We start from the raw sequence: 12,772 nt of genomic DNA, 5'->3' as shown, positions 1-12,772 counted from the left end.
TAATGTATTACAAATAAAGCCATCAATTATTTTTGGAAATAATACTATCCCTCAGAATATGTTTGATATAATATAAAATTCTACTGGATGTAAACATTGTATATTGTTAATTTGATAAACAAACTCGTTTAATCTCCCGTAAACTCCCGTAACAAATACATGTTCGTTATAGATTGAATAAATGCCGTGCTTGTTATGATATTTTTCATATTATAAAAAATTTGAAAGATTCCGTTCCGTTCCGTTAAATACCAATATCCACACGGGTAATGGTATTTTGCGGAACGGAACGGAACCAGAAGAAAATTGTTCAGACGGAAGGTAAGTGATGAATATTAAACTTTTTCCTTGCGAATGTGCTCGTTATATTTTAGAATTCTACGTAATATGGGATACACATTGCGTTATTGCTAGCTTGATGAACAAACTAGTAATATCATCCGTGTAAGTAATGTAGTATCAAAGATGAAATAAAAGTTATAGCTGTACACAACACAGGAGTGATATGCACATATGCAAGATGTTTGAATTGATGAAATGATTTGTTGGTTTGCTTCATTTATCTCAAAATAACATAGAAATAAACAAACAGCTAGTTGTTGTTATGATATATTTTATATTTCAAAAATTTTAAACGGTTCCGTTCCGTTCCGTTAAATACCAATATCCACACGGGTAATGGTATTTTGCGGAACGGAACGGAACCAGAAGAAAATTATTTATAAGTATGGTAACAACATTTGTTATATCATCATTCATTCAAATTTATTTCAAATAAGACTATCAAGTATTTTTATCGATAGTATCCCTGCGCTGCGAATGATCTTGGTATAATATGAATTCTACTTGATATAAGCATTGTGTTTTTGCTAGCTTAATTAACCAACTAGTTAGTTCTGCCGTGACAATGATATGAAATTGATAAAAAAAATGAAAACAGAGTTGTTGTTGTATGCAGCACACGCACACAGACGCTGAAATTAATAATCAGCAAATACACAAGATGACTGAATTGATTTGATTGATAGACTCATTCATCTTTAAAGAATCTGATAAAAAATTCAAGGAACGGTGAGTAGTTGTTATGATATTTTCCATTATTTAAAAAGTTTGAAAGATTCCGTTCCGTTCCGTTAAATACCAATATCCACACGGGTAATGGTATTTTGCGGAACGGAACGGAACCAGAAGAAAATTGTTCAGACGGAAGGTAAGTGATGAATATTAAACTTTTTCCTTGCGAATGTGCTCGTTATATTTTAGAATTCTACGTAATATGGGATACACATTGCGTTATTGCTAGCTTGATGAACAAACTAGTAATATCATCCGTGTAAGTAATGTAGTATCATAGATGAAATAAAAGTTATAGCTGTACACAACACAGGAGTGATATGCACATATGCAAGATGTTTGAATTGATGAAATGATTTGCTTCATTTATCTCAAAAGAACATAGAAATAAACAAACAGCTAGTAGTTGTTATGATGTTTTCCTTTATTTCAAAATTTTTAAACGGTTCCGTTCCGTTCCGTTAAATACCAATATCCACACGGGTAATGGTATTTTGCGGAACGGAACGGAACCAGAAGAAATCTATTCAGAAGAAAGATTACTTAAGTAATTTTCATCGACTTTACACACACAGATTATTTGAGTTTGGTTTAAACCTCAACTTTATATTTACAGTGTCAATCAAACATCATAAAACAACTAGTGACTTTAGGTTTTCTCGGGAAAGAAGCGTGTATTGACTTATAGAGCAATGAGTAGCATATTTTATGTAATACACAGTTCATTAAAACAGCAAAATTTGTAAAACAATCTTCCATTTACGATAAGTTAAATTGAAATAATGACGTTTAAAAAAAATATTGTTTCCCCTTTTGGGGCCTCTTAACTGGTTCCGTTCCGTTCCGTTCCGTTCCGCAAAGTACCAATAGCCAGACAAATTGAACAAATACCTCAACAAAATCTTTGAAATACTAATTAAAACAAAAATCAAGATGGAAGTGGATATCAGGACAACAAATGAGATTTATCTAAGGAGAGAGAAGATAAAGGAGATGGAATGCTGAAGGAGACCATTTCAGAGCAGAGTATTGTCACCACACACCTTATGAAGAAAACTGCAGACATAATAAGATGTTTTCAAGTTTGAAATGTTAGAATATCTTAAATAATGTTTCATTGCTCAGAAGTGCGACCTAGCAGAAAGTGAATGATATTTTAGCTAGAGATATTGACCATTCTGCTCCTTCTTTTAGATTTCTGATGTATGCATTGAAGTAATTTTTAATATTGAGTAAGATTTGTGTTTTAAATTTGCTGGGTATACTAAGTACCCATTCGTTAAGAGAGCCTTTAATTTTGTTTCTTTTAAAATCCGTCTCAAAACTATTTTACGAAGATGGGACAGGTGATCCCAACATATTACAGGTTTATATGAAAAAAAAAACCCAGGGTGTTGAAAATATTTCTATTGTTAATATTTGAGGGAATTGTTTTATTGTAATGTTTTATAATGCTACTGGTACTTTTTTATGCACAATATATATTTTAGTATTTTTTATTTTTTAAAAGTTCTTTTTTTTTTACTGAAAACTTACGTAAATCTGATGACCCGACTTGTATTTTTATAGTGCGTTTATGTTTTGTTTTAAAAGATAAGTTGCTAAACTGTTAAAAGAATTTTAAAGAGATGGAAAATATCTTAATATTACTGTGATTTATTTACCAGAATGCCAGTTATGTTAAACAAAAATGGTTGTCTTGGAAGGCTAATGGGACAACATCTTTAAATAGTATTGAAAGTTCTATTATATTTCTATATGCGAACATGCAAACAGAATAATGAAGTCATTATAAACACTGCATGATCAGAAAACATGTTTTTTTTAAAGAAAGACAGAGAGAAACAGAAAGAACCTTGAGAAAAAATAGATTTTAAACGGAAAGAAAAAGAAGCAAGGAGAAGAAGGAGAGGAAAGGAACTGAAACAGATAAAACAATAGAGGATATGAGAAAAGTTGGGATCTGGGAGAGTGAGGATAAGATCAGGGAGGAGATGGAGAAATTATAAAAAAAAAAAAAAGAGAAATTGAAAAGTATAAAAAACAAATCAACATTTACAAACAAAAGGCCCAGGGGCCACATCGCTCACCTGATCAACAATTGCCTTAATTCTGATCAAATTAGCATTACAGTATCAAAATATCTTGACAACTAAGTACAGTAGATCTTGCTAAAAAAAATTTGAAAATCTGCCAATTTTTATCCACCTTTTTTTTTTTGGTAAATACCAAGCCCCTTTTGTTGTTGTACCTCTAAGAAGATTTTTCTCTATTCCTATATAACCCCCCCCCCCCCATTTCGTGGCCCCACTTTTCTCTAGGGAATCATGGTTAAATCAAACTTAAAGCTGCATAACCTGTGCTTTCACACTAAGTACTGAGTTTTGGACCGAAAACTTTCCCAGAATATTTTTAAAGATTTTCTCTATATATTCCTATGTAAAAAGTCATCCCCCATTGTGGCCTCACCCTAACCCTGGACTATTATTTAAACAAACTTGAATCTATACGAACTGGGGATGCTTCCACTCAAATTTGGGCTTTCCTGGCTTAATAGTTTTGAGAAGAAGATTTTTAAAGATTTTCTCTATATATAAAAATTTATCCCCCATTGTGACCCGCCCTACCCCCAGGGACCTTGATTTGAACAAACTTGAATCTACATTATCTGAGGATAGTTACACGCCAATTTGAGCTTTCTTGGCCAAATAGTTTTTAAAAGATTTTTTTTAATTGATTTTCTCTATATATTCCTGTATAAAAATTTATCCCCCAATTGTGGCCCCAATCTACCCCTAGGGACAATTGAACAAACTTGAATCTACACTATCTGAGGATGCTTCCACTCAAATTTGAGCTTTCCTGGGCTAATAGTTTATGAGAAAAAGATTTTAAAAGATTTTCTCTATATATAAAAATTTATCCCCCATTGTGGCCTGCCCTACCCCCCGGGGCCCATGATTTGAACAAACTTGAATCTACATTATCTGAGGATAGTTACACGCCAATTTGAGCTTTCTTGGCCAAATAGTTTTTAAAAGATTTTTTTATATAGATTTTCTCTATATATTCCTGTATAAAAATTTATCCCCCAATTGTGGCCCCACCCTACTCCCAGGGACCATGATTTGAACAAACTTGAATCTACACTATTTGAGGATGCTTCCACTCAAATTTGAGCTTTCCTGGCCTAATCGTTTTTGACAAGAAGATTTTTAAAGATTTTCTTTATATATTCCTATGTAAAACTTGACCCCCCTCTTGTGGCCCACCCTTCCCCCAGGGACTATGATTTGAGAAAACTTGAATCTACACTACCTGAGGATGCTTCCATTTTAATTTGAGATTTTTCTGGCCTAATAGTTTTTGAGAAGTAGATTTTTAAAGATTTTTTCTATATATTCCTATGTAAAACTTGATCCCCCTCTTGTGGCCCCACCCTACCCCCCAGGGACTATGATTTGAATAAACTTGAATCCACACAACCTGAGGATGCTTCCACTCAAATTTGAGCTTTCCTTGCCTAATAGTTTTTGAGAAGAAGATTTTTAGCAGAATAAGAAAAGAAATAGACAACTTAAAAATACTCCACCAAAGAGAAATTGAATATAAAGGATATCAGGACAATAAATGAGATTTATCAATGGAAAGAGAAGATAAAGAAGAGGGAATACTGAAGAAGATCATCACAGAGCAGTGAAATGCTTACACGATGAAGTCTGCGACAAATTGAAAGTCGAATATACAAAGATGAACAGAGTTAGTCTCTTGTATAAAGTAAACCGAATTTGAAAAGAAGTAGAAAACTTAAAAAATACATCAACAAAGAGAAATTGGAAATTGAATACAGATCTCAACAACACATTTGAGTTCCCCCAATTAAAACAAAAACCAAGTAATGGCCCAGCAGGCATTCTAACGTTGATTCAACGTTGAAACAACGTCATGCCTCAACGTTGAAATGACGTTGAATTTTGGTTGAATATGAAAGTTGAATGGACGTTGAAATTTTGACGTTGATTCAACGTTGATATCTGACGTTGTTTCAACGTTGATTTAACGTCTTCTGACGTTGTTACAACGTTTAAATTTAGTTGATATTTGGTTGAAATGCTACAACTGTTTGACCTTGAACACTGATTTTTTTTCGCTAATTGCAGTGAATCATTTTGCCTCAAATTATTTTATGAACAACATGACACCAGAACAAATATCATTAATCAATTTATTCAAGAGAGAAACAGTTAAATAAATTGAAAGTATCGCTTAAAATCACTGATGGATAACCTAGCTCACATCTGTAGCCAGCTTTTCACAAAAACATTAGTTTAAGAAGATGAAAAAGAGTAAAATCATTAGTTCTGGTCAAGTGAACGTGAAAAACAGTCAATCTCTTCTCCTTCTTCCACCTCCTCCCACACGCTCCGGGGCATATTTTAGGAATTTAGCCAAATCTTCATTGAATTTTGATTCTGTATACTGTGTATGAGATGTCAATACAGTTTCTGAAACAGACATAAAGGTGCTTTATAATATATGTTCCTCTGTATATATTTTTTTCTTTACATAAAGACAATTCAACCAAAATTGGATCCTTTGATCTGCTCCAGTGGCTTTTTCCTTGCAGATCACGGGATCTAATTTCAATAAGATTGCCATAAAGATAACACACCATTTTTAAATAGATGTATACTGTAGATTCCTAATTAAACACAAGGAATTAATATCCATGTAAAATTGCCAAAAGCACATCTCGCGGATTTTATGATCTCCCTATTAATTTTTGGCAGGTGTAAATTTAATGAATATATATGATAAAAATTATATGTTCTAGCAATTTGATGCATTAAATAATTGAATCGCAAAATGAAGTAATCATGAAAAATGAGGAATCTACAGTACTCTGCGTCTGCACCAACTAATCAAATTATGTTTTAATTGTTTCAATCTACATGTACTACAAATGAGAAATTTGACAGTAGTAAAAATCAGAAAACATTTTACCTTTTATAAGGAGGTAGAGTTGGGAGGAACCAAAAGCTTTCTTTCCCCGTTTTCCCTTCATGTTTAGACCAGCCATGTACGAGTTTGTCATAGTTCTGAAAATAAATTGAAATATGTCATACTTCAAATACTTAGTATTTCATATCACTCTGAATACAATGTCATACATTGATTTTTTCAATAAATGATCTTTAATTATTCAGTAACATCATTCTTTATTTACCTTAACATTGCTTTCTTCATGTGGTCAGTACCATCTGTACCTCCAATCTTTTGAAGCAAGAATTTCTGAAATGCAATTGTTCATTTTCATTCATACTTTGTAGTGTTACTGCAATATATAAATTTACATTCCAAATATTTTTTGCATGTAAAGTGTGTGAAAAGATACTGAAGTAATAAGACCGTAACACACAAACGGAACTCAAAGGTTAAAATGACGAGTTTAACCGTGACATAACAAACTTTGAACGCTGTAAAATGCAACGTCACAAGCGAGAATCAAAGTTCACGCTTGTGGCTGTTACAATGGCTATTCCATTAATTTGAATTTATCCTTAGAATAAAATAGAAATTTTGACATATAAATCACATTTGCAGACAAAGCAAGAAGTTAGAAAAATGTAAATATAAGCTTTAAATCATTATTTTTTGAAAGATATAGTCTCATAACTGCAGCGGTGTGTGCATACAAATTTTATAATGCGCATTAGTTATTTATGAAAATTTGTATGCACACACCGCTATTGTTATGATACAATATCTTTCATAAAATAATGATTCAATGCTCAAATGTATAATAAAGGAGAACATTATATTCATTCTATACACAATTTCTAATTTTAATTCTGCATTTCAGTCATTTTGTGTCATATCAAGAGAATAAAAAACCTGAGTCCAGCACCAAAGGTTTAATTTTTTTTGTAATAATTCCTGACTGTTAGAGAAAATCTTTGAGGGTTACTTCTTGTGATTTAACTTGAAGAATAATTCCCCTCATTTGATCAAGAATTTAGAGTTTATGTATATTCACCTCACCTCACCTAACCTCTTCTTGCCCGCTGGCACATAAGGCAGGCCCATTATGTATAGTATGTATATAAAAATACAACATAATTCTACACGAAACATGACAATTTACATTTATTTTCAATTACTTACAAAGCTGGCTTTAAAGTCCCTGTTTTCAAGTCTTCTGTCTAAGGCTTCAAATCCTTCTTCTGAGTCTATGGTAACAAGATCAACGTCTTCTGTATTTGAAGCTGTTGTTACTGGACTCTTAAGAAGGTCTCTTATTTCAACAAGAAGGTAGAGGACTCTTCTCTGAAATCCTGTGAAACAGAATATAACTAAGTATTAAACATTTAACACCCAAGGCATCATAAGCAAAAATTCTAGTCTCATAAAAGGTCCCTTGAATTGAAAATTTGTAACACATCTAACTGTACTCACTTTCTTCGGTCATGGGAAAGGAGTCTGTTGAGGACTGATGCTGCTTTCGCTTAGAAAGAGATGGAAGTGTTGGGGTGCTCTCTACACTTAACCTGCTACAAGGCCTATCATAGCTCCTGGAATGTTCAGATCCTTTGTTAAGTCTTTTTGGGCTTTCTCTTCTCAGGGTTGACCTTTCACTGCTTTGTGACATAGAGTGCCTTGACCTATTGTGATGCCTGTCTCTGCTTTTTGATCTTGAAAATCTTGAGCTGTTCAAAGAGTGAACAGGACTCCTGGACCTTGAGATTCGTGACCTTTGTGTTGAGCGAATTGGACTTCTGGATGTTGAAATTCTTGGCCTTTGTGTTGAGCGAATTGGACTTCTGGGTGTTGAAATTCTGGGCCTTTGTGTTGAGCGAATTGGACTTCTGGATGTTGAAATTCTGGGCCTTTGTGTTGAGCGAATTGGACTTCTGGATGTTGAAATTCTGGGCCTTTGTGTTGAGCGAATTGGACTTCTGGATGTTGAAATTCTGGACCTTTGTGTTGAGCGAATTGGACTTCTGGATGTTGAAATTCTGGGCCTTTGTGTTGAGCGAATTGGACTTCTGGATGTTGAAATTCTGGGTCTTTGTGTTGAGCGAATTGGACTTCTGGGTGTTGAAATTCTGGGCCTTTGTGTTGAGCGAATTGGACTTCTGGATGTTGAAATTCTGGACCTTTGTGTTGAGCGAATTGGACTTCTGGATGTTGAAATTCTGGACCTTTGTGTTGAGCGAATTGGACTTCTGGATGTTGAAATTCTGGACCTTTGTGTTGAGCGAATGGGACTTCTTGGTGACATCGACCTATTCATCGAGCTCTCCCGACTGTTTGAACTAGCCCAGGACTTGCTTGGTGTAATAGACCTGCTACGTCTGGTTTCCATTTCATCTCTAGTAGAAGGTGAAGGTGATCGAGACCTGGACGACTGAAGTGATGACTGGTCTTGGTTTTTTTTAGAAGAGATTTTTTGGGGTGGTTTTGGCGGCATAACTGGTGCTGAAGTATAATATCAAATTGTTGGAAAATGCTCCAAAAAAAAAAGGAATTACCATAATAAATTGTCCTCTTTTATATCTGGATATATATTTGCATAACAATATCTAACCTGCTACAGGTAACTTCTTCTGCATTTTTATTGATGAATTGTCTTCAGCAGAATCTAATTAAACAAAATTTATATATATTTCATTAATCAAAATATCAAAGTAAATAACAAATAAAAGAATCTTCAAGTGTGTAGATAAATTGCAAGCTCACCCATAATAAAGTCACTCATGACCTTCTTTTTTGGTTTCCTTTTCATTACTGGTTCTGAGTCACACTCAGATTCCACCGCTGTCGTCTCATCATAGTCCTCACATTCTCGATAGTCGTCTTTATTTAAAAGAAAAACAATGCATGAAGAGAAGGTACAATTGACTTGATGAGAAATGTATACAAAAAATTCTTTGTTAACTTTGTTGACTTCCCTACATTTTTTACATCTTCAAACATAAATTACTCGGTTTCTTATCAATAAATTAAGAAGTTACCTGATGAAAACTTGATCTTTATCAGATCAAATGAAAGCCATTTGTCAGCAGGTTTCTTGCATTCTTTGAGTGCAGATTTTGCATTTGATGTATTTGGCCATCTTATGCGATTTCCTTCAACCCATACACTGGGTATGGCAAGCTCCATCTCTTTTTCATCCTCTCTCCACACAGCTCTTACCCACTTCTTGTCCATCTTAATTTAAAAAATCAAAATTAAGCAAAATGCTTAAACATATTATTTTTTCAATAAATAACATAGTTTGTTTTTTGTCATCAATGTCACAAGAAAAGAGTTCTTTGAGTTGTAATGTTTAAAAAAAAATTATTATCTGACATATATTTTATTATAAAGTCACCAATTCAGTATTAAAGAAATTACAATTACCGGTAGAACTAATTTAGCAATATATATCTCTCTTTACAATACTTGATAGTGCTAAAAACCAACCTTATCCTAATATTGCCTTTCAATTCCATGCAGCAAAGGAAACAGCACATATTTCCCATCATAAGGCAAACATGCAACTTTTCTATCTATGTCATGCTTTCTGATTATTTTTTCCCGTCCATGCCTCTGCAATGTTGTGTTTTTCACAACGGCAACATTTATTAATTTCGATTCACATGGATTAATAAATAAATTTTCCAGTCTCTGTTGTGAAACAACTTTGCATATCAATTCTCCATTTTCTCTTTTTTCTTGCAAAAATGCAAACGACTGATCTTTTAAAAGTAAACAACTGTCTTTTCTTTTTGTGGAAAGATAGGTTGTTGAAACATTCATCCATGGTTTGACAGTAGTTCTTTCCAGTTCAAACAACCGTTTAGCAACTTGAGCAATAGGATTTTGTGCTTTCTTCACAAATTTCTTTAACTTTTGAAGATAGTTTTCAAATCTAAAGGCACTTAGTTCATTTAGTGAAACACCATAATTTTTAACATCATCACTTATGTGTACAAGAGAGTGAATGTTGTAGGTAGTAAATGTCTCTCCGTATATCTGGGGTGCTTTCTTGACAAAGTATTCAAGCAATTCTTTTGCATAATTCAGGTAGTGATTCCTAGAAGCATCTCTGGAGTCAAGTAATATTGACATGGCAACCGTTAGAGCTAGGAAATGTTGATACATTTGGTCATGCATTATGTTGCGGAAAATAAGTGGGCCAGTGTATAGAATGCATTGCCTGTACTCTGTTGCCTTCCATCGATCGAGAACCTCAAGCGAACGTGGCTGTCTTGCGAATTCTCGAGGCATTTTCCCATTCAGAGCAACAAGTTTGTCCGAAAGTAATTCTATTTGCAGATGGGATAGCTTGCACTCTCGTGGTCCTGATTTTAAAAACATCAAAATTCTTTTCATCACACCAAGACACACAAGATGCATATAATCAAGCGGAAACGATTTGATACAATCGATACCAATATCAACTAAAGGTGACCTCTTTAATTGATAATCAGTATACTGCAATTCATTGAAATCTTCTTTAGTTCTCTTTTCCGGCATATTCATGCCGTCTGGTTGTTCAAAAACAACACGTCCACGCCATACACCTTTAATTGTGCATCTATCGCATCCAAAGTATGCATTGTGTCCTTTAGTACATTTCAAAAATGACCTTGCAGGAGCATCACAAATAAATGAGTCAATGATCACAGCAAAATGTTTATCATTCAATTGAAACCCAGTATTTTCAACATTACAAAGTTCTTCAACAAAGTCCAGCAAATACTCCTCAACTGAGTCTGGTTTCTTTGTTCCACAGAACAAAGCAACAATAAATGGTTCAAAACTATTGACACTGCATAGGATTGGCCAAAATTGTACCGAGGAAGACTTAAATAATGGTACTCCATCGATGTTAAATGAAAGTTTAATTGAGTTTTCATCTTCAAAATGATTTGGATGTAATGACACAGTTTTCGTAAGTCCTGATAGCAGCCCAAAATAATAATAATTGCCACCACATTTTCTAATGATATCAATACTTTGAGGTGTCTGAAGTAAAGTACGTGCATCTTTTGGTACTCTGTGGCCTTGCTTTCTAAAAATTTCAAGTATATGATTAATGCATGATCTAGTGCATTTAAACTTTGTAGCCCATTCTGCAATTTGTGATGGTAAACATTCCTCAGGCTCATTTTCATTATCTTCATCACTTGTTAAAACAACGGACATGGAAGAATCACTGTCATAATCTGCTGGTTCATTAATGTGCTGCTGTTGCTGATCTTCCCCAGAATCTGACTGCACAGAGGAGGTGTACCTTTCAGGAGTTGTCTGCTGGCCCCCAACTGCCTGCAGTTGATTTTCAACATCATTTTCACTGCTGCTTGATTGTGCAAGCGCATGAACAAATGTATTGTACCGTCTCCAGTTTCTGAGATAGGCCATGTCTTAAATAGAACAAAAAAATACATGCACGTGCAGCTAGTTTTTGTTTCTATTGTTTGTATTGATTAACCATTATAAATAATATCATCACTTTGAGTTAATATTAACATCATAATCATTACAAATATAAATACTTATATACTAGGCCTAAAGTACTGTCTTCAATACTGTGAATTGAATATGGACTGTTAGTGTTAAAGGATTTATTGTTTTCCTTTAAAGACCATCGAAGGTAACAGATAAGATTATTACTTTCTATATACTGTATTACAAAACGGCTTCGATCAGTTGCCTGGGTACACTTATTGAGTATTAAAACTTGCATCGTTATGTTGGAGACCAAAGATCAACGACAACAATAAAATCCCAATTCTATTTATAGTTTCACTCTTCTGTTAACTTGTACGTAAAACGGAAATTCTCTTAGTTAACTCGTCCAAAGAGTCATTCGTGATACGTGTGAACTATCGTACATAACATTACTAACGTTAGTGGTGAAAAATAAAAATAAAAACACCACAAAAAACACCAAAAACTTAAAGACATTTTCAAGGCTAACAATACTTTGATATTATTAGACTAATGTAAGTTAGAGATCGATCAATTTTTACATGCATTCTCTGTTCGTTAGTGGTGAATTCAAAAACACGCGCCATGCGGTTAAGCATTTTTTTCTAGCTTGGAAAAAAATAAAAACATTATACAACATGCATTATATAATTGAAAGAAACACTTACTTTACTATTTTAGAGGATGAAATCCAAAATGTCCTTGTATTAAAGGTCGATGTAGAATTTATAAATGCTGCTCCTCATGCACGGTCTCAAGTTTGGAATGGCGTTCAAAATGGCTTCCCAGCTAGGATATCTTATCCCCAGCTGGACACTGATTCTTTGTTTCAGTTGGCGCGGTAATTTGTTCGCGCCAGTAATTAATACTTGTCTGGCCAGCATGCGCTTTCAAGCTGAGCAGATATGGAGGATGTGCAATAGATCAATGGCTATCGCGCACCTTGCCGCATAATTTGTTTACATGCGCTAACTTTCGCCATAACTGAATTTATTTCACTATCAACAGTTTTATTCATTAACACTATATATATAAATGATTCATAAAGTTACTTAAATCATTTCGAGCTGTGTAGATATTGGGGGGGGGGGGGGGGGGTTACAAGATCAATGCCTATCGCGCGCTTTCCGCATACATGTAAATTCTTTACATGTGCGATTTTTGCCATCACTGATGATGTTTTTTCACTTTTTATGCCCACAAATTACAGAATTCAATA

At 34.0% G+C, this 12,772-nt stretch overlaps 1 protein-coding gene across 1 annotated transcript; it reads right to left on the bottom strand.

The window, feature by feature from the left end:
* Nucleotides 1–5,285: 5,285 nt before the first annotated feature.
* LOC109617473 (putative uncharacterized protein ENSP00000383309) lies at nucleotides 5,286–11,896 on the bottom strand. Its single transcript, XM_066076832.1, has 10 exons — nucleotides 11,737–11,896; nucleotides 9,541–11,486; nucleotides 9,090–9,285; nucleotides 8,815–8,931; nucleotides 8,663–8,716; nucleotides 7,531–8,553; nucleotides 7,240–7,409; nucleotides 6,302–6,366; nucleotides 6,079–6,173; nucleotides 5,286–5,579 (listed from the first exon to the last, which is right to left on the bottom strand). The coding sequence occupies exons 3-10, from the start codon at nucleotides 9,283–9,285 to the stop codon at nucleotides 5,461–5,463; spliced, it is 1,839 nt and encodes a 612-aa protein (XP_065932904.1). The 5' UTR covers nucleotides 9,541–11,486; nucleotides 11,737–11,896; the 3' UTR covers nucleotides 5,286–5,460.
* Between the last annotated feature and the right edge of the window lie 876 nt (nucleotides 11,897–12,772).

The sequence above is a fragment of the Magallana gigas genome, chromosome 2 (genome assembly GCF_963853765.1).
Source record: "Magallana gigas chromosome 2, xbMagGiga1.1, whole genome shotgun sequence".
Classification (NCBI taxonomy): Eukaryota; Metazoa; Mollusca; class Bivalvia; order Ostreida; family Ostreidae; genus Magallana; species Magallana gigas.
The sequence above is the reverse complement of the archived record's forward strand: the minus strand, read 5'-3'. Positions and strand labels throughout refer to the sequence as shown.

Coding starts and splice junctions, on each gene's coding strand:
- LOC109617473 (XM_066076832.1), bottom strand. CDS start 9,285: ATGGACAAGAAGTGGGTAAGAGCTGTGTGGAGAGAGGATGAAAAAGAG. Junction 8,932..9,089: donor AAAGATCAAGTTTTCATCAG/GTAACTTCTTAA, acceptor TTTTAAATAAAG/ACGACTATCGAGAATGTGAG. Junction 7,410..7,530: donor CTTTCCCATGACCGAAGAAA/GTGAGTACAGTT, acceptor TCTGTTTCACAG/GATTTCAGAGAAGAGTCCTC.